The 19,817-nt window shown below is 37.5% G+C and overlaps 1 protein-coding gene across 1 annotated transcript; it reads right to left on the reverse strand.

Moving 5' to 3' along the window:
• Positions 1-3,483: 3,483 nt before the first annotated feature.
• On the reverse strand, positions 3,484-19,503 carry LOC141812493 (uncharacterized). Its single transcript, XM_074700479.1, has 6 exons — positions 19,406-19,503; positions 18,455-18,541; positions 14,898-15,228; positions 6,118-7,155; positions 5,562-5,711; positions 3,484-4,312 (listed from the first exon to the last, which is right to left on the reverse strand). The coding sequence occupies exons 1-6, from the start codon at positions 19,501-19,503 to the stop codon at positions 3,878-3,880; spliced, it is 2,139 nt and encodes a 712-aa protein (XP_074556580.1). The 3' UTR covers positions 3,484-3,877.
• Positions 19,504-19,817: the final 314 nt, after the last annotated feature.

Consider the following 19,817-nt stretch of genomic DNA (forward strand, 5'->3'; position numbering starts at 1 on the left):
TAGATCTATGGTCTCGTTAGTTCCGACGAAGATGAGCGGTCTGATTCACTCGTTAGATAAATTCGAAAATACCATAGCTCCTCACTCTACTTCAATTGTTCAAACACTATAATTATCATGTATGAGTGTCTTCTTGAACCCTACCATGAAACCGAGTAATATCCTTTTCTATCATGATTAATTATAATTTTTTTTAATTTATTTATCTCCTCACAAATAATCGTGGGGTTGATCGTGTAAAACCGCTGGAGTGGCGGATTCTATTTTTTTACAGAAAAGAATTGAACCCTAAATATATAGATGTACCACTAGATTATACCAAGAGACTATTTGAAATATTTCATAAACTATTTCAGTAAAAGATGGAATCTACTACTTCAGCAGTCTTATATGGTCGATCCCACAATCATCTATAAATATTTCATGAACTATTGATTGGTGAGTATAAGATCAATCAGGCCAACTCAATTCTGCTCTAGAGGCCACTCAAAATATTTTATGAACTATTGGTTGATGGGTATTCGTACCATTTGTTTTTTTAATAATAAAATAAATTTTTAATTTAAGTCTAGATTATATACTGTAATTATATTGAAACACTTAATAAATAAGTATACCCAATCCTTAATATTTTTTAATAAATTATGAAAAAATAATATAACTTGAATAAAAAGTGAAATTTATCATCTTAACATTTCTATATAATTATTTTCACGATCATATGTGAATAAATAAATTAAAAACTTACAATTGATCATTATAAAAAGGGCATTAAAATTAGCAAAACACACAGACACAATATTATTTGATACATGTGACTTACCTGGGGCGGCCAGAGACCATATGTACATGACCCCTACTTAGGTTGATATCTTATATTATTAACATATTTAAAAGCCTTGGCTTTTGGGCCCCACTCTAGGCTTTTCAGGAAATGAAACTAAAGAGGTTCTAATATTTAGAGATGCATCATTAGCGACTGTTAAGAAATTGACTTTTGATTACGTGGGATCCATAAAAAAATTTAAATGGAGATATCTGAGTGGCATGAATAATATATATATACACTTCAACAAAAAGTGAAATCCGTCATTTCGACGGTCTTATACGATCAGTCTCATGATCATCTGTGAGAAAGTAAATCGAGAAGTTACAGTTGCAATTGGCCACGACAAAGGAGGGTATTGTCTTGACTTCGCCAAGATTTGATCCTTGCCTACTTTAGCAACTCTGTTCCGTCATAACCAACTCAACTGTGTCCTGAAGATAATAATATATGCATACACTCAAAATATCTTAAAAAAGATTTACAATAACTTTCATTTATGATCAACTCTCCGTTACTAGCAAGTTGAGGTTACGAGGGAGACTAAACATTATCAGAATTGATCTTGCATTACCATAGCTATTGATGGGAGACTTCAATTCTCCTTTATCACCCATAGACAAACAAGGAGAGTACCAATCATGACTTATCAAGTCAAGGATTTTTGCAATACTAAATGCCTTCCACAAATATGTTGTACTTACACTTGGTCCCATAGCTTAGATCGTTTAGGAGATTAGAATCTACCTAGCTACAACAACTAAAAATCCACTCATGATTCGTTAGACACATTGATTTTAAAAAACAATTCAAGAGAAAAATAATATAATATTTGATAATCTAGACTTATAATCTAGACTTTTCAATGTAATAATTGGCAATGAAATTAATACAAAGTAACTGATGATCAAATGACACACTTTACTATATAGTTCGAAGTCATGTGAATTGGTTCAAATGAGGGCACGAATCCTTTACTTTCTCGATTTACCTCCTCACAGATGATCGTGGGGCCAACCGTGTGGGGCCGCTAAGGTGGCGGATCCACCTTTTTGCAGAAGAAGTCATCTACCACTTAACCATTCTACATAAGGGAACAAGTTTACAAATGCATAAGAAAGAGAATGAGACATAAGCATGAGCCAGAAAATTAGGGGGAAACAGACCAAAATTTCATTTTGGTAACGTCATCAATAACTTTACTTCTCGGATGAGTTTGGACCCCTCTTCTTCCCTAATCCAACAACTACAAAGAACAAAAAGAATACCAAGAAAAAAAGTTGCATGACAAGGCGAACGAAGATTCGTGTAGGATATCACCAAGAGCGTCTAGCTTTAGATCCAAAAGTTTAAAAAATTATTTTTTAAAAAAAATTTAATATTAAAATATTTAAATAAATTAGAATTGATATCTCCATTTATTGATGAAAATCTAAACAATTGTGTTTGTGTTTGAGGATATTTAATTCTAAACTCAGTTGAGTACTTCATCTTGACGTGTTGCTTCTCATAACAACCACCTATTGAAATTTATAAGAGGTCTTATAATATTTACATTTTGCACGTATTTCTTTGGGAGGGTAATTTCTCAAAATATTTAGTAAAATTAAATGATTTTAAATACGAAATATCCTAAATCTTAAAATTTTTTAATACGTTATTACATCTAGACTATCAAAAGTTGTTTTGGTTCATCGTGGATTAATTAAATATCATCAAAATTCACATTCATAAATTCCCTTCCATTAGAATTAAAGAATTAAAATTTGAAAACAATTGAGATTTTAAAATTTAGAAACAAGAATAGAAAAGTTCATATAAAAATAATGAAATGAATAACTTATTTATAGAGTTTGGAGGATAATGGTCATGTAATCATAACATTTGATAAAAAAATATCAAATAATCTCAACTATTTTACAAAAATAATTATTCCAACAATCGAAACCATCTATAAAAAAAATGCTTGAACCTACAATTTGACTTCACAATTAAAATGAGGCAAGAGCCATAACCGATCCATCTAGAGGTGAACTGATTATGATTCCAACTTGAGTAATTGACCCGTTGAATCGATTATAAATCTAGGTCAAGTCCGATTCAGATCTAGCTTGAGGTCTGGCTACATTATTATACACAAGCATGAGAAAATTCATTTATTTTTACTTGTTAAAATTAATTTTTTAATATAGTTAAAGATATTCTCAAGCCTCACATCCAACTTAAGAGTTTTAATGGTGTAAAAAGATGCGAGTTAGCTGGTAAATTTGTTGATTCATCCAATTTTATTTCATGAATTCAACCAAATTTATACAGAAAGATTTATTTTTAATGAAGAAAATTAAATGACAGGATTAATATTCCAGGCTCATTGACTCATTACATAGAAATTACAATCCAATTATAACCGATCCAATTATATAGAAAGAGAGAATTTTAGTGGATCGCTTCTCAGTTTTCAATCGAACCGATCCAATGTTGAGTATATTCATGCGAAAGAGCACAGCTAGATTATAAACAAAAAGACAAAAAAAAGCACAAACTAGAATCACCAGCAAATATAAGCACTGTTTAACAAGATTGCAAGAGTTGCTAAATAGTATAGGCCATCTAGTAACCAAGTACCTGCACCCGAGGTTTGGTATATAAATGGAACCTTAATTTCTTGAAGAAAGTAAATACATGTGTTTCGTCCGTTATACAAAACTGAACAAGTAAAATTTTCAATTCCCCAGCTGCTAATATAATGGAGATGCTATACTTAACAATACTAACTACATAAAAGTTAGCCAAGATTTGCAGGGTAAAGAAGAAATAAATTTAGAACAATAAATTACAGTGGTCAGTCTCTCAATTTCGAGGCTAAGTATGCAACTCCCAAAAATTTGCAACCCTGTATGTTTTGGCTGGCAAATCTAACTGTTACCAGAAACATGCCATGTTCAGCATAGCATAGTATCTCGGTCTGGTCAATAATTTGAATTCATGAGGAGCAACTTATGTAGCAAAAGGAGACAGCGAAGTTTTAGCTATTCCTTTCAATGCAAATTATCAGCACTCGATATGGACTGCGCCACTTTCAGATGAAATAAACTTGGGCTTTCTAATTACATGTTCTAGGCATTGGATAACATCTCCAATCTGGAAGTCATCACAATCCTGAATGACTAATCCACACTCAGTGCCTTTACCAACAGCATCCACATCCTGCTTTCCCCGTTTTAGTGAAGCACAAGAACCTTCAAAAATAACTTCTCCACTCCTCAGCAGCCTCATTGTTGAAGACTTAGTGAAGCGACCATCAACCACACGACACCCAGCAATTTTGACATCTGGACCCTTTGATTTAGCCCTCCCTTTGAGCTCAAAGATACCCAGTACTTCAGCTTCTCCACCAACCTTTGTCTCACAAGTGCCTGGTGCTTTCTCAACAATTACCTTACCAATTTCTTCTAAGAGATGGTATATAATTCGATGCAAGCAGATCTAAAGACAATAGCACATCAGCAAAGATCAAATTTATTTTATTTACAAAAATTGATTTAAGAGCTTAAGTTTATTAGTGCACCAACTTTAAGTTCATTAACTCAATTTTCTTCTGTTTGTTGTACACAAATAAAACATTGAAAGAACCAAAAATTCAAAGCATGTATATTCAATAATCCATACAGGAGCTTGCACATGCTTCCTCAATGCTTACCTACCTCAATTACTGCCTATGATTGCCCTTTGACATGCTTTTGGCAGTGTTTGAACTGGAGCAAGTGTTTCAACACCATGCCTCGAGTCTCAACAAATGTTCATTTATCCAAGATACAATTACCTAGGAAGATCTGTATGGATCTTATCTTCAAGTTCACTTTACGTAAGGCCATACTGATAATAACGTATATGCCATCTGGATCTCTTTTAATTTGAGTTTTTTTTTCAATTGACTAGAGTTGGAGGAAAGAGGTAGGCCAAAGAAAACTTTGATTAATATAATTAGATATAAGCTTGCGTAGAGTTTAATCATAACCAAATATCAGGTAGTTGATACCAAATAGTTAAGACTAATGCAACTACTCGTCATCTTTGATCATGTCCACAACATATTAATCTACTCTTCCTCATTTCATATTTTGAGCCACCCTATTTGGTCAAATAATTTCTCATATACTACACTAATTGATACAATTTAAGTTGTATACCACAGTCAGTGAGCACGTGACAAGAGAGAAGAGAGTGGAGCTAGAAAGTGTGTTAAAAATTGAATGATGGGAATCCAGTAGAGCCTCTGATATAGGCTTTTATAATAAGGTAATGCCCAACTTTTATAATAACTCAATGCCATTAAGAGTTTGACAAGTACTTAACTGGACTTGAAATAATAAAAATAGAAATAAAATAACAGACCAGATTATTTGAATCAATTATTTTAGATTAATATATTTTATTTGCATTACAAACTTTTTGGTATTTGTTACTTTTATCTACAATTACTTTGAACCACCAAACATTGTTTAGTTGGTTGACCACTGATTTACAATGATTAAAGTTCATAATCTTTGACTGCGGAGTTGATGATTGATGTTAAAATTAAGCATGAAATGATAAATAATATAGCCTTGCTCTCAGTTCAATGGGAAATACAAGATTCATGTTGCAACCGCAACTAGTTGTGACAACAGAGATGACCTATGAAATGAAAGTAGTGACAGATTCAAGGAACAAATATGAAGCAGCAAGTAATTACCTTGATGTTAGCTTTGTTTGCTGCAAGAGTAATGGAGCTTGGTGGATTCCGTATATTAAACCCAACAATGCAAGCTCCACAAGCTACTGCCATATCAATATCTGACTGGGATATGGGGCCAACACCAACATGAACAACATTAACAAAAACCTGAAAAGAGAACAAAAAATTCAGTTAAAACAGAGAAGCAGTATTGGGCCATGTTTTATTGTAAAAACTAGGACTCAGCAGTGGCATTTAGCTAAGACTAATGGCAGAAACAATTTGATCCTATTTAATTGTGTATATGAAGGGTAATAATAGCAGTCATAATCCTTTACAACTTGAACTGAGTACCACTGATCGACAAACTTTTTATTAGTGGAAAATTTTCAACTAAATACATCCATTGCTGAACAAGAAATTCTCATACATCCTCCATTAAATAAAGTTTCACCACATATTAGAAAGAAACTAGGGAAGCTTGCCATCAAAATTTATTTGCCAATTTAGAGAAAGTCTTACCATAAATTGATAAAAAAAAAATCTCTTATGTAAGTTGCTAAAAGATGCTTACCTGTGGACTATTCAAACTCCTTAATGCATCTGTAACAGCTTGAACAGTGCCTTGGACATCAGCTTTGACAATAATAGGCAACTCTACCCTTTTTGATACCTCTTCTTCAGTATCAGGAGTGTCTATGTCAACTTCACTGATCTTGAGAAGTCTATCTTTCTCAACTTTCTTCTTCCTTCCAGCACTAAGCATGCGTGCTCTCTCTTCTGAATGCACCGCAATAATGTCATCTCCAGCCATTGGAAGCCCCCGTAGTCCTTCAATCTCAATTGGCAATGCAGGTTGACCTGATTCTATCACCCGCCCAAACATGTCCCTGATAGCCCTTATTCTCCCCCACTCTGCCCCAACAACAATGTGTTGACTGCAAGACAAGGTTCCACACTTGACTATGGCAGTAGCCAAGGGTCCCTTGCCCCTGTCAAGTCTGGCTTCAACTACATAAGCCTGAGCAGGCCCATCAAATCTAGCCTTCAGCTCCATCATCTCAGCCTGAAGTAGCAAAGCCTCCTCCAACCTATCTAATCCAGCTTTAGTAGTAGCAGAAACTTCAACAACTTGCACATCACCACCCATATCTTCCAAGAGTAATCCCTCAGATCCAAGTTGAATTCTCACTCTCTCAGGATCAGCTGATGGTTTATCACACTTATTTATAGCTACAACAATTGGGACATTGGCTGCTTTTGCATGGGAAATAGCTTCAAGAGTTTGTGGCATAACACCATCATCTGCTGCTACTACAAGCACGACAATGTCAGTAACAGCGGCACCTCTAGCACGCATAGCACTGAAGGCAGCATGCCCTGGGGTGTCAAGGAATGTAATTGAGGCTCCTGAAGGCATCTCTACCACAAAAGCACCCAAGTGCTGGGTAATCCCACCAACTTCCTTCGCTGCAACTGAAGTTTGGCGCAGAGCATCCAAAAGGGATGTTTTTCCATGGTCCACATGACCCATGACTGTCACAACTGGAGACCGTGGTTGAAGAACTCCACCTTTATCAGAATGTAATCTTCTCACATTAACACCAACTTCCTGAAGCAATAGAAAGCATTAAAATAGACTTGCAGAAGAAAAGAAAGCATTAAAATAAATAATCCAGGCATAGTATAGCATTACAGAATAAAAAATAGTGAAGTATATCATATATTAAAACTAAAGAGCACCTCAAGCCCTGCCCCCCATAAATGTTGACTTACCAATTAGTGTCATTATAGATATTCCCATTAGAGTGATATATCTGCACAATTTGCACTAACAATAATTTGAACACCAAAACGCATTGATAAGGAATATGAGTATCTACACACAAGATGCAGAGCACAAAATAAAATATTTAAGTTCACTTGTCAACAATAATATGATCCCCGAAACTCATTCATTTTACAATTTGGAAAGTGTTACAACCATTTGCATATTATTGCACAATGTCTAGTTCTCCAGTTCACATATTAAGCATTGTATCCCTGATGATTCACTGAATAAGCCAAGAGCAAAGGAGTTTCACTCATCCTACATGTAGTATCTAATGACAATATAATGACAATGCGCCACTAGGACAAAAGGCACCAGTAGCATCTAAATCCTGATCAAATACTCAAACTACATAGGATCATTGCACATAAAATTTCTAATAGTGTAAAGGAAGTGAAAAGAAAATGCATCAAGCCACCCTGGTTGAACACAATCCTCAAATGTCAGTTCAATGTTAATATGCAACAAGATTAAGTAAATGAATTCTATCCTTGACTTCTCTTCTTCACCATTATGATGTAATTCAACAAGTCTTGGAAAATGATTCAAAAGAAAAACCACTAAATAAAGCACACACAGACCACAGTTTGTAAAGGGCAGCCCGGTGCACGAAGCTCCCGCCATGCGGGGTCCGGGGAAAGGATCCATTGTACGCAGCCTTACCTTGCCTTTGGCAAGAGGCTGTTTCCAGGATTTGAACCCGTGACCTCTAGGTCACATGGCAGCAACCTTACCGTTGCGCCAAGGCTCCCCTTCTAGAATATTTAGGGATAAATATTCTTATTTTCTTTATAGAATAATTTTTTCCTAGAATAGGTCCCTATACTCATGTATAAAAAGGGACTTATGTCTTGTAATATACCAAGAGATTCCATAATATTTTACATGGTATCAGAGCCAGAGGATTTAGGTTTATCCGCCTAACCCTAATTCTTTCTCCTCTCTCTCTTTGTTCGCCGCCGCCTCCCGCGTCTTGACCCACGTGCGCATCTCTTCCTCCCTATCTCGCGGAGCCTCCCCACTCCAGAGCATCGCCGACCACCTTCGCTTCTTCTTCGCAGTAAGCGACGCGCCGTCTCCTCCGTCAGCAGCGACCGAGTCTTTCTCTTCCGGCCGACTGCAAATCCGAACGCCTCCGCCGCCTCCTCCGTCTGTGCTCTCCATCGCGCATGAAACCGGCCGCCTCCTCCGGCCGCGCTCTCCGTCGGGCGCGAAACCGTCGGCACTCTCGTCGCGTCGAGGAAGACGCACGACGTGGCTTCCTGTGCTCGGGCTCGGGATCATGAGAAGCAGCACGTCTCCTGCTGCAACGACGCATCGCCTTCTGTAGCAACAGGAGGGCGATCTCTCCCTCCGCGCGAAGACGATGCTCGCGTTTTTTTTTTAGAGGTCGGTTCCTCCTTGCTGACCACTGAAGGAGATCACAATAAGCGGCATCTGTTTTATATGTTTATTCTTTTTTCAATAAGCTCCCTATCTAGCCGTGTTGCTGCTGTCCTCTGCTATTTTTGCCCGTGCTAACAGTTTCACATGCGACGCAACACGATTTCTCTCTTCATGGCTACCTCTAGTACTTCAAAGTCGGATATCTATATTTTTACCAATCACATCACTGCACCGCTCTCTTCCGAGCTATTGGATGGTAAGAATTATTCCTCTTGGAGCTCCCACATTGAACTTTGGCTTGTTGGATAGGGCTATGAGACGCATTTCACCCAAATCGAAGAAGATATTCAAGGTGCCAAACGTCCTCTGTGAAAAAAAAGTTGACGCTCAATTGTGTTGTATCATCTGAGCCACCATCCATCCATCTCTTAAGGATGTCTTCCGCACTCACAAGACCTGCAAAGCTGTTTGGATACAGGCTCAACAACTTTTTACAAATACCTCTCGGCGACTCTATCAAGTTTGTGAAGATCTCATGACCATTCTCAGTGCTCATCAGATTAAGGATTCTATGTCAACTTATCTGGGTTCGGTGTCTAGACTTCTTTGTGACTTCAATGAACTGCTTCCACCTGCAACCACTCCTGTAGCAGAGCTTGAAAATCGAAAGAAATTTTTTATGTCTCTGGCTTTATATGGTTTGCCCACAGACTATTCTCATGTTCGTGATCAGATCCTGGGTAACCCTACAGAGGCTACTATGGACAGTACCTGGGCGACTCTCCTTCATGTCCTTGCTAAAGTCTCGACGTTGCCTCCTTCCAATCATGTCGACTCATCAGCCTTGGTCTCTCGAAACAACAACAGACCTCCACCTCGTAAGGGTGGTAAAGTACGCCCTTGGTGTGATCATTGCCACCGACCAGGACACACAATTGATAAATGTTGGAGTCTACATGGTCGACCTCCTCGTGCTGCACAGATTGTTCAGAGTTCTGTCACTCCTTCAGCTTCCACTTCACAGTTACCACCAGATCCGACCCCACCGCCTTCCTATGATGACTTTCTGAAGTGGTATGAGGATCGAAAGACTTCTGATTCCCCTGCTACCGTTGCACTCACTGGTAATTCCTTTGCTGGTGTATCTCACATTTCGAGTCCTTGGGTTCTTAATTCCGGGGCCACCGATCATATCACTGGTAATAAATCTCTTTTTTCTTCTCTCTCTACTTCGGGTTATTTACCCTTTGTCACCATGGCAAATGGTTCTCAAACTCAGTCCCAGGATATTGGTATTGTTCATCCTTCTCCATCTCTTTCTATCCATAATGTTCTTTATGTTCCCGATGCTCCCTTTAATTTATTGTCAATCAGTCAGCTTACTCGGTTTCTTGATTGTGTTATCTCGTTTACTAAATCTTCTGTTTCCTTACAGGACTGGAGTACGGGGAGGATGATTGGCTTCGGATGTGAGTCTTATGACTTATATCGGCTTCAACAATTCTCTCTTGTTGGTTCGGCGGCGGCATCTCCACTTCTTATTCATGCTCAGTTGGGACATCCTAGCCTTGATAAGTTGAAACAATTACATCCTGGTCTTTCTCACTTAAAATCTTTGTCTTGTGAGTCATGTCAATTAGGAAAGCATGTTCGTAGTTCTTTTTCTCCTCGCATTGTGAATCGGGCTACGCCCCCATTTGCTTTGGTCCATTCCGATGTTTGGGGTCCGAGTCGTGTCTCGTCTACATTGGGATCACGATATTTTATTACCTTTATAGACGATTTTTTCCGTTGTACTTGGTTATATCTGATGAAAGATCGTTCGGAGTTGTTTTCTCTTGTTCAATCTTTTTTCTATAAAATTAAAACTCAATTTGGTATTTCTCTTCAAAATTTGCAGAGTGATAATGCACGTGAGTATTTATCTACTCCATTTCAAACCTTTTTGGCGTCTCATAGTGTGTTGCATCGAACATCTTATCCTCATGCCCCTCAACAGAATGGCGTTGCTGAATGCAAGAATCATCATCTTCTTGAAACCACCCGAACTCTTCTTCTCCATTCTCATGTTCCTCTTCAGTTTTGGGGTGACGCTGTCCTTACTGCATGCTATCTTATCAATCGCATGCCTTCCTCCACTCTATAAGGTCAAATACCTCATTGTGTTCTTTATCCTCATCAGTCTCTTCATCCTTTACCACCTAAGGTTTTTGGGTCTATATGTTTTACTCATGCTCTCGATCCTGGCATTGGCAAACTCCGTCCTCGGTCTCATAAATGTGTCTTCCTTGGGTACCCATGGTCTCAGAAAGGGTACAAGTGTTATTCCCTACTCTCCGTCGGTACTTCATCTCTGCTGATGTCTCGTTCTTTGATTCGGTTCCATTTTTTGGGCCCAATAGATCTCTGTCCGAGTTTTCTCCTTCTACGCCTACACCATTGGCTATCTTTTATCCTCCGGCGGAGTCTCTGTCACCTCAGGAAACATGTCCTCCATTACAGGTTTATCAGCGTCGTTCTCGTCTTGCTTTGCCACCACCCACCACTGACACTGCCATGGACACATCTTTGGAGCCAAGTCTTTCGCCTCGTCCTCCGGTCCCATCTCATGAGTCTGATGTTCCCATTGCACTTCGGAAAGGTATGCGTTCCACTCGTAATCCTTCTCCTCATTATGTTTCTTTGAGTTATCATCGTGTTTCTCCTTCCTATTTTGCTTGTCTTTCGTTTTTGTCGTCTGTTTTTCTTCCGAAGATTACAGGTGATGTCTTTGCCCATCCAGAATGGAAACAAGCTATGCTCAATGAAATGTGTGCCTTACAGAGCAGTGGGACTTGGGACCTCGTTCCTCTATCGCTAGGGAAGTCAGTTGTCGTTGGGTATATATGGTGAAGGTTGGTCCGGATGGAAAGGTTGACCGGCTTAAGGCTCGCCTCGTTGCTAAAGGATATACTCAGATCTTCGAATTGGATTATGGGAACACTTTTTCTCCTGTTGCCAAGCTGTCCTCTGTGCGTTTATTCTTGTCCATTGCTGCGATTCGACATTGACCTCTTTATCAGTTGGACATCAAAAATGCTTTCTTACATGGTGACCTGCTCGAGGAAATCTATATGGAGCAACCTCCGTGTTTTGTTGCTCAGGGGGGAGTCTTCTGGTCTTGTATGTCGCCTGCAAAAATCTTTATATGACCTCAAATAGTCTCCCACAGCATGGTTTGGTAGATTTAGTACTGTAATTCAATAATTTAGCATGACTCGGGGTGAGGCTGACCATTCTGTTTTTTATCGACACTCATCTACTGGTTGCATCTACTTAGTAGTTTATGTCGATGATATTGTTATCACAGGTAGTGATCATCTCAGGATTTCACAGGTGAAACATCTTTTTAAACATTTTCAGAGAAAAGATCTCGGCAAACTCAAATATTTTTTAGAGATAGAAGTAGCACAATCCAAAGATGGGATTATCATATCCCAAAAGAAGTATGCAATGGATATTCTAGAAGAAACATGCATGTTAAACTCAAAGACAGTTGACACCCCCATGGATCCTAATATCAAGCTTATGCCAAATCAGGGGGAGCCTCTTCCAAATCCTGAACGATACAGGCGATTAGTAGGGAGACTAAGCTATCTTACTGTTACTCGTCCGGATATCTCATTTGCAGTAAGTGTAGTAAATCAGTTTCTCAACTCTCTATGCAAGGAACATTGGGATGCTGTGACTCACATTATTCGATATATCAAAGGCGTTCCAGGAAAGGGTCTTTTGTATGAAGACAAAGGACATACTCGAGTCGTAGGATATTCTGATGCAGATTGAGCAGGATCTCCCATTGATAGGAAATCTACTTCTGATTTTTGTATATTTGTCGAAGATAATCTTATTTCTTGGAAAAGCAAAAAGCAGAATGTTGTGGCAAGATCCAATGCGGAAGCATAATATCGAGCTATGGTCATAGCCAGTCAAGAGCTTATATGACTCAAACAGTTGCTTCAAGAGCTAAAATTTGAAGAGGTTACACAAATGTCACTTATATGTGACAATCAAGCTGCTATGCATATCGCCTCGAATCCAGTTTTTCATAAGAGGATAAAACATATTGAAGTTGACTGTCACTTTGTCAGAGAAAAAGTCATATCTAGTGAAATACCTATAAGTTTTGTTAACTCACAGGATCAACTAGCAGATATATTCACCAAGTCACTGAGAGGTCCTCGAATTGACTACATATGTAACAAGCTGGGAACATATGATTTATATTCTCCAGCTTGAGGGGGAATGTTAGAATATTTAGGGATAAATATTCTTATTTTCTTTATAGAATAATTTTTTCCTAGAATAGGTCCCTATACTCATGTATAAATAGGGATTATGTCTTGTAATATCCCAAGAGATTCCATAATATTTTACAGTAACAGAGATGGAATCTTCCTAAAGTCACAAAACCAATAATTAATATAACAGCCACGAACACCTAACACAACTTAGTGGTAATTCACAAAAAATGAAACCAGATAAAGATAATGCACTTCTTGAAATCAACTTTGCAAATGGACACATCATTAACTAACACAACAACGAGTCAGATCTTGGTCACTGTCATTGCATAGGATGCACCAATCTCCAGCACAGGGACAAGGGTGCCATGCCCAACTAGGGCAAGTCACACTGTGCTATCAACATAGATTCCAACAATTATCATTGCTCCTACTATCATTCCTTGTAAAACTACTAGTAAAAGGATGATCACCGGGACAATCAATGGCAAATCTCAATGAGTTAGGTAGACACTATGCATTAAAAACATATAAAATAGCAAAAAGAATCTTCAATTACAAAACCATTGGGGTGAATTATATCTAATTAATGCACTTCTTGAAGTCAACTTTGCAAATGGACACATCATTTGTAACCCAACAAGGAGTCAGATCTTGGTCATTGTTGTTGCATAGGAAATACCAATCTCCAGCACAGGGACAAGGCTGTCATGCCCGACTAGGGCAAGTCACACTGTGCTCCAGCTCTGGCATCTTAATCTATTGTATTGCTTTCCATGACAAAAAGATTGGCAATGTTGCATATATCCTTACATCTACACTAATTTGCAATTTTTCTACTTCAAATTTTAATTTTGCTGTTAAATTTAAAATTTGCATACAAATCAAGAAAAGTTTATCCTCGTAGAATAGTATTATAATGGCCGTTAATCATAATAGACAATGATACCCTTTACCTTTTCATTTATCAACCATCTATGAACTCAATTGTTGATATTTTATCAAAATTTCCGTTGTTCTATTATACATATTAGGGTGACATTTGAAAACCAAGAAAGTTTAAGGAAATAAAATCCAAAATAGATGAAGATGAACCCAAGGTTTAAAATATCGAGCCGTGCCGAGGTTTCGGTCTCCGACCGGAATGATACAATTTCGATACCGTATTGTACCGTGCCGGTATAGTTTCGATATTTTTAAAATATAAAATATATTAACTAAAATAAAATATTTAATCTAAATATTTAAAAATAAAAAATAAAATATTTTAAAAAAATAATAAGCTAATTTTATGGATTTTATTAAAGTTTATTTAAATTATCCCGAACTATAACTAGGAGTTGATTATTAAAACTTAATTAAACCCTAAGTTAAAAAATAAAAAAAATAAAAATCGTGACAGATCGCGCGCTGCCCGAGTGCGGAGCCATCGCTGAGCCTGCGCAGCACCTCCGGTGGCATCGCCGGCCTGGGCATTGGTGGGCCCGGGCAACGCCTCCGGAGGCGTTTCCCGATTGGAACTGCGGTGCCGGTGCTGTGCCGATGCTGGTCCATCAGCGGAATGAAAAATTTCAGCCGTATCGCGCGATACAGCTCGAAATTTCAATCCTTGGATGAAACTGAAAAATGCTTATCCTCATAGAATAGTAAAATGATGAACATTAATAATAAATGATAGCAATACCCCTCATAGTTTAGCATTCTACGAATATATATTTTAACCAAGCATCATTAACCTCTGCTAATTCATGCAAATAACATTTGTAAAAGCTTTGTAGAAAAAAATGATGCTAAGAAACAATATAATTGATAATCAGATGAATTACACAGAAGGGTAAATATTAGATTTCATACCATTGCAACCAGCTCAGCAACGTCAACACTGATTGGTTGAAATTCAGAATCAACTTTCTCACCAACATTACTTAGTATCTCTAGCAATGCATCAATACTAGAACCAGTTCTCTTGGCAAGCTCATGGATTGTCATGCCTTCAAAAATTTCTATAATTTTATCCTGAGAAGGCTTCAGATTAAGTTTTCTAGGAGGTACATAAGGTGCTTCAACAGGTGCTTGGTTTCTGTTTTCTCTTCTTATTTGCTTCTCTTTTCTTTGAACTTTTAAACCAGGTACTACATCCTCTTTTCTCCTCCATGACAGCGTGAAAGCAGTTGCATGCAAATTCCTAACATAAACATTTTAAATAATAATTAATAAACTAATATATAAAGAGCAAAATAGCCAGATTTGAAGCCACAAAATATAATCATTTGGCGACTATCTATCAAGAGAAACACTAGTATAATTAAAGATAAATTACAGTATTTTTCCTAACTGCTGCTTAAATATATTTCGTTAGAATTATGAGCCATCAAAATTTGGGTTTATACCCATATTGAGTTTGGTCTTCATTTTGGCCTCATTGATTCTATCTCTCAATATAATATTAACCAGAACATGACAAAATGGATGACCTCATGTTCTTCTGTTGCACCGCTCTTGCCTCCTCTAGAGATAGTGAGGTTGGCAGGCTTTGCTAACATGCTACGGAGATACTAAGGAATGCATTCATATTCCTCCCCAACTTTGTGCTCCTCCTCAACCACTTCGCTCACCATGTTGTATCTCACTTCCAAATTTGCTAGCATCGTTTCGCCTCAGATCCAACTAGTTGATTTTTGAAATCTACTACCAAGATTGTCGGATAACTACTAGGCATGTTCAAGTAAAGTTGGTTGATGCACTTCGACTTCCACGTGTGCCTTCGAATTCGTGGTCTCCCCTTCTATTGTACTTCCAAATTTGGATCAAGCCATGTTACTAGGCATAACTTGCCCAGCTATGGAAGGTTAGTGTATTTGGGGAAACAATTCTTCCACTTATTATACAACATGTCATTCACCTCTTGTTTCTTGCCCTCGAAGCAAAATGCCCTCTATGCTCATCATAGCTTGTGTGAGTTGTTTTGTTTCTTTCATAAGAAAGGAGAGTTCTTGTTGTCTTCTTCCTCCAGCTTACTGTTTCCTAGGACTATTTAACACGAGAAATGATACACTACATGAAAACGCAGCATGAAAATGCAGCATGATACACTATAGATCTGGGTCCCACATCCATGTAGTGTAGTGTATCATGCTGCGTTTTCATATTACGTTTTCATGTAGTGTATCATTTCTCATTTAACACACAAGCATACACAAATTTGCTAGTCTTCTCTTCTCCTACTTGTGTCATGCAAGACCTTATTTTGTCCTGAACTGACCCCAAAACCTTCACCAAGTGTGTTGTTTCTCCCCTTTCATTAATTGCATGTTGTTAGCATTGCCACAAAAAGCCCATGTAAAAGACTTGTTCCTAGTCTACTGACCTTCCCTAGTGACGGTGAGGCCGACAAGCTTTACAGACATGCTACAGTGATGCCAAAGATTGTAATGGTATTCCTCCTTTGATCACCTTGCCTATATGTCTCTGTTGCACTTACTTTCTGCTCAATCACCTTTAAGTAGACTTTGAAATCCATTACCATGAACTGCCAAAGAGCTCCCGGGACATGTTCAAGAAAAGTTAAGCGATGCACTTCAGCTTCCATATGTGCGCCTTTGGATTCATGGTCTCCTCTATTGAACTTCTCTACTTCTTAATTTGGATCAAGCCATGCTACTTAGCATGATTTGTTAAACCATGGGCGGTTAGTATGGTTGCAGAAGCAACTCTACCTCTTTTAAAACAACACATTGTTCTCTTAAAGCTTACCTTGCCAACAACAGTGTCTATGCCACGCAAGCATTCTCTCTGTCATGAGCCTTATCTCTCTCTATCTCCTTTGGTATCTTATTCTTTAGCTTCCATTCTGTGTGTTCTTGTTGTCTCTGTCATTCCCACTAGCCTATCACACATTGCCATTCTTTGAGTTTCAACAGTGTCCTCTATCCTCACCATAGCCTATGTGAGTCATTTCATCTATTTCACACGAATGAAGAGTGATTATTATTTTCTTCCTCCAATTCTGCTGCTTCCTTGAAATTATTTAATGCACAGTTCTGATTTTCTCACTCTTATGTCATGCAAGATATCATTCTGCCCAAAGCCGACAATATCAAGTGTGTTCCTTCTCCTCTTTCATTAGTAAGGCATAAACACAGCCACAAGAAATCTAGGCAAAAGCTTTCTCTTGGAGTCTCACCCCATCCCTTCTATGTTGCTGCATTGATCTCAAGTCAAAGTAATTGAAGTTGCATGCAAGTGTATTTTCATTTTCTTTCAACATGGTCATATCTTAGTTTTGTGTGATCCTTTCTAGTTTATGTAGCAATTTGGGCTTTAGATAATATCCTTGCTCCAACTTAAGGCAGAGTGTCAGAGATGAGTCATTGTTGTGGATTTAGAGAATTTTAGAAATAGAATTTTATGATGGGTCTGATATATACTGTATAGTAGGTATCTCTTTAAAATACCATTAATAAACATATACTAGTATAATTACGGGAGATACATAAAAAGGCAAACAATAAATAATCACCTAATAGCATAGCACAACAAGCAGTAGAACAATTAAAGTACAAAATCAGAATCGATAGTTATGGCAAAAACATGGTCACGGACAGAACGTAACAGAACCATGATGCTTGAGTCATATAAAAATTTGGAGTTTCAGATTTAGCAAGCATTAAATCCCAGTAGTAATTCCCAATACAACTTTGATGCCAACAGTTCATAGCATTGAAAAATAAAGACAAATCCCTCAGTTAAAGAATAAAGAACAGTGACGAATGGCACAATGTAGCAGGATACAGGTACAATAACTTGAAACAGTAAAAAACCCAATATTTGGCCTGACGTTTGCAGAGAATTTCAATAATTACTACGTTTTCATTTGATTTGAGAAAAATAATTTCTACGAGAAATAGAGTATGATGATATTTTTTCATTCAATTAAAATATTTTTATCTATATTAGTTTCAAAAAATTTAACCATTTTATTGTCATTTTTATAAAATATTTTATTATTTTTTCAAATTTTTATATAGTATTTATCATTCTTTGTTTTTATTTATCTAATTATAAATATTTAAGTACTTATTGTCTTACCATCATCCTTAATAAAAGCATATTTTTTAGATAAGTTATTTTAGATGTCATATGATGTCAGCAGGAGTGATGCTAGAGGGAAGTCACTTCCTAAGTGAAGCTATATTTTCAACTTTGAACCAAATAATTTGCAGATGACTGGAACTTTTCCTGCTTACAAAAAAGATCTGATTTTCAAGAGCCCAAAGTGTGTACCCAATTGTTTTAACATATTTTGCAATACAGGAACACATGTAGGACAATTGAAAGGAAAATAAACAGGTAATTTTCAATACAAGTACACGTGTAGAACAATTGTAGGGAAAATGAATAGGTATACAGACCTGATATTCAAGAAATTGCTTGAAATTCTATCATTAATAGCAGCTCCTGGTGACAGACCAATATAAGAATCTGCAGAAGAAAAAAAACTGTAGAATATGGTACATCAAATTGATAAAAAAAATTATTGATAATATAAGAAATATAAACCATAGTTCCATGTAGTTTCTTTTTTTAATGAGTTGTAGACTTTTGTTATCATGGCTTCCTCATGTTGAATTTTTCCAACTAAAGAATGCAATCTTAGATTCATCCTATCCCATACTTATATAGTTTTTATCTTGTCATCAACAATTAATTTGTACAGCATATATTGAACTTCCTATTTGTGATAGGCCTTCCACTGGATGTATGCAGGTTAGCTGGATATGCAAAGGTTGACAACAGTTGATCAAAAGTGGCAGTCAATATATTTGCAAAGTCTATTAACACTATTTTCTGGGAGAGAAGTAACACAAAAAAAAGGATCTTGGCGATGGAAAGTGGGAGGAAGAGAAATGATAAGGTGATTCACTATTGTTTGTTTGGAGGGCAAAGAAACTTGTAAAATTTTCCCTTGTTCCTTGAACTGATGTTCTATTTACCCGGAAGAGTGGAAGGTGGAGGGATGTATTCTACCTAGGGGCATAGAAGGGGAGAGGAAGGGAAGATGATGAGAGATCCATCAGCCATGTTTACCAATGAATGGAGTCCTGTTGGGACATCGGCCATGTATACTTGGAACGGAGGACATGTTTACCATTCAACTTACAAGTACCAAAATATCTCTTTGTGCCATCATCAACCATCTGATCACATCTCCTCCAGTCTCTGTACACTCACCATTTTTTAGTATCTTTTGATGCATGACAATCCCTTGTAGAACATCACTTCCTATTTTAGTTTCTGCATGAAACCTCCAACAACTCTATCAAGCTTCAAGATTCCAGCAACTCCATCAAGCTTCTATCAACTCTTCATGCTTCAAGCTTTCAACAACTCCATCAAGGTTCTGTCCAGCTTCAAGATTCCAACAACTCTTCCAAGCTCCAACAACTCCTTCAAACTTCATTGAGGACAAACTGGTTAACTGACGAAGCCTGATACTTATCAGAGAGAAGCACAACTGTGAACTCTACTGACACCACATTGGATGAGGACTGCAGCTGACAGGTGCCTCTGTCATCTTCTGTCCAAGAGCCCACAACACCCTACTGGAGGACATTGCTCATCAGCTTTGTAGAGTCATGCGGCTGACAAGGTTGGGATTGGAGAGATCAAAGCTCACAACTAAAGGGACGAAAACATAGAGAAATATAAAATGGGAGTAATTTTACAATTAGTGAAGTAGTTTCGCACCATTTTCATACCAACTCCTTCCTTCCC

This window comes from Curcuma longa, chromosome 19 (assembly GCF_044706935.1).
Source record: "Curcuma longa cultivar G26 ecotype Majalengka, Jawa Barat chromosome 19, ITB_CL_G26_1.1, whole genome shotgun sequence".
Classification (NCBI taxonomy): Eukaryota; Viridiplantae; Streptophyta; class Magnoliopsida; order Zingiberales; family Zingiberaceae; genus Curcuma; species Curcuma longa.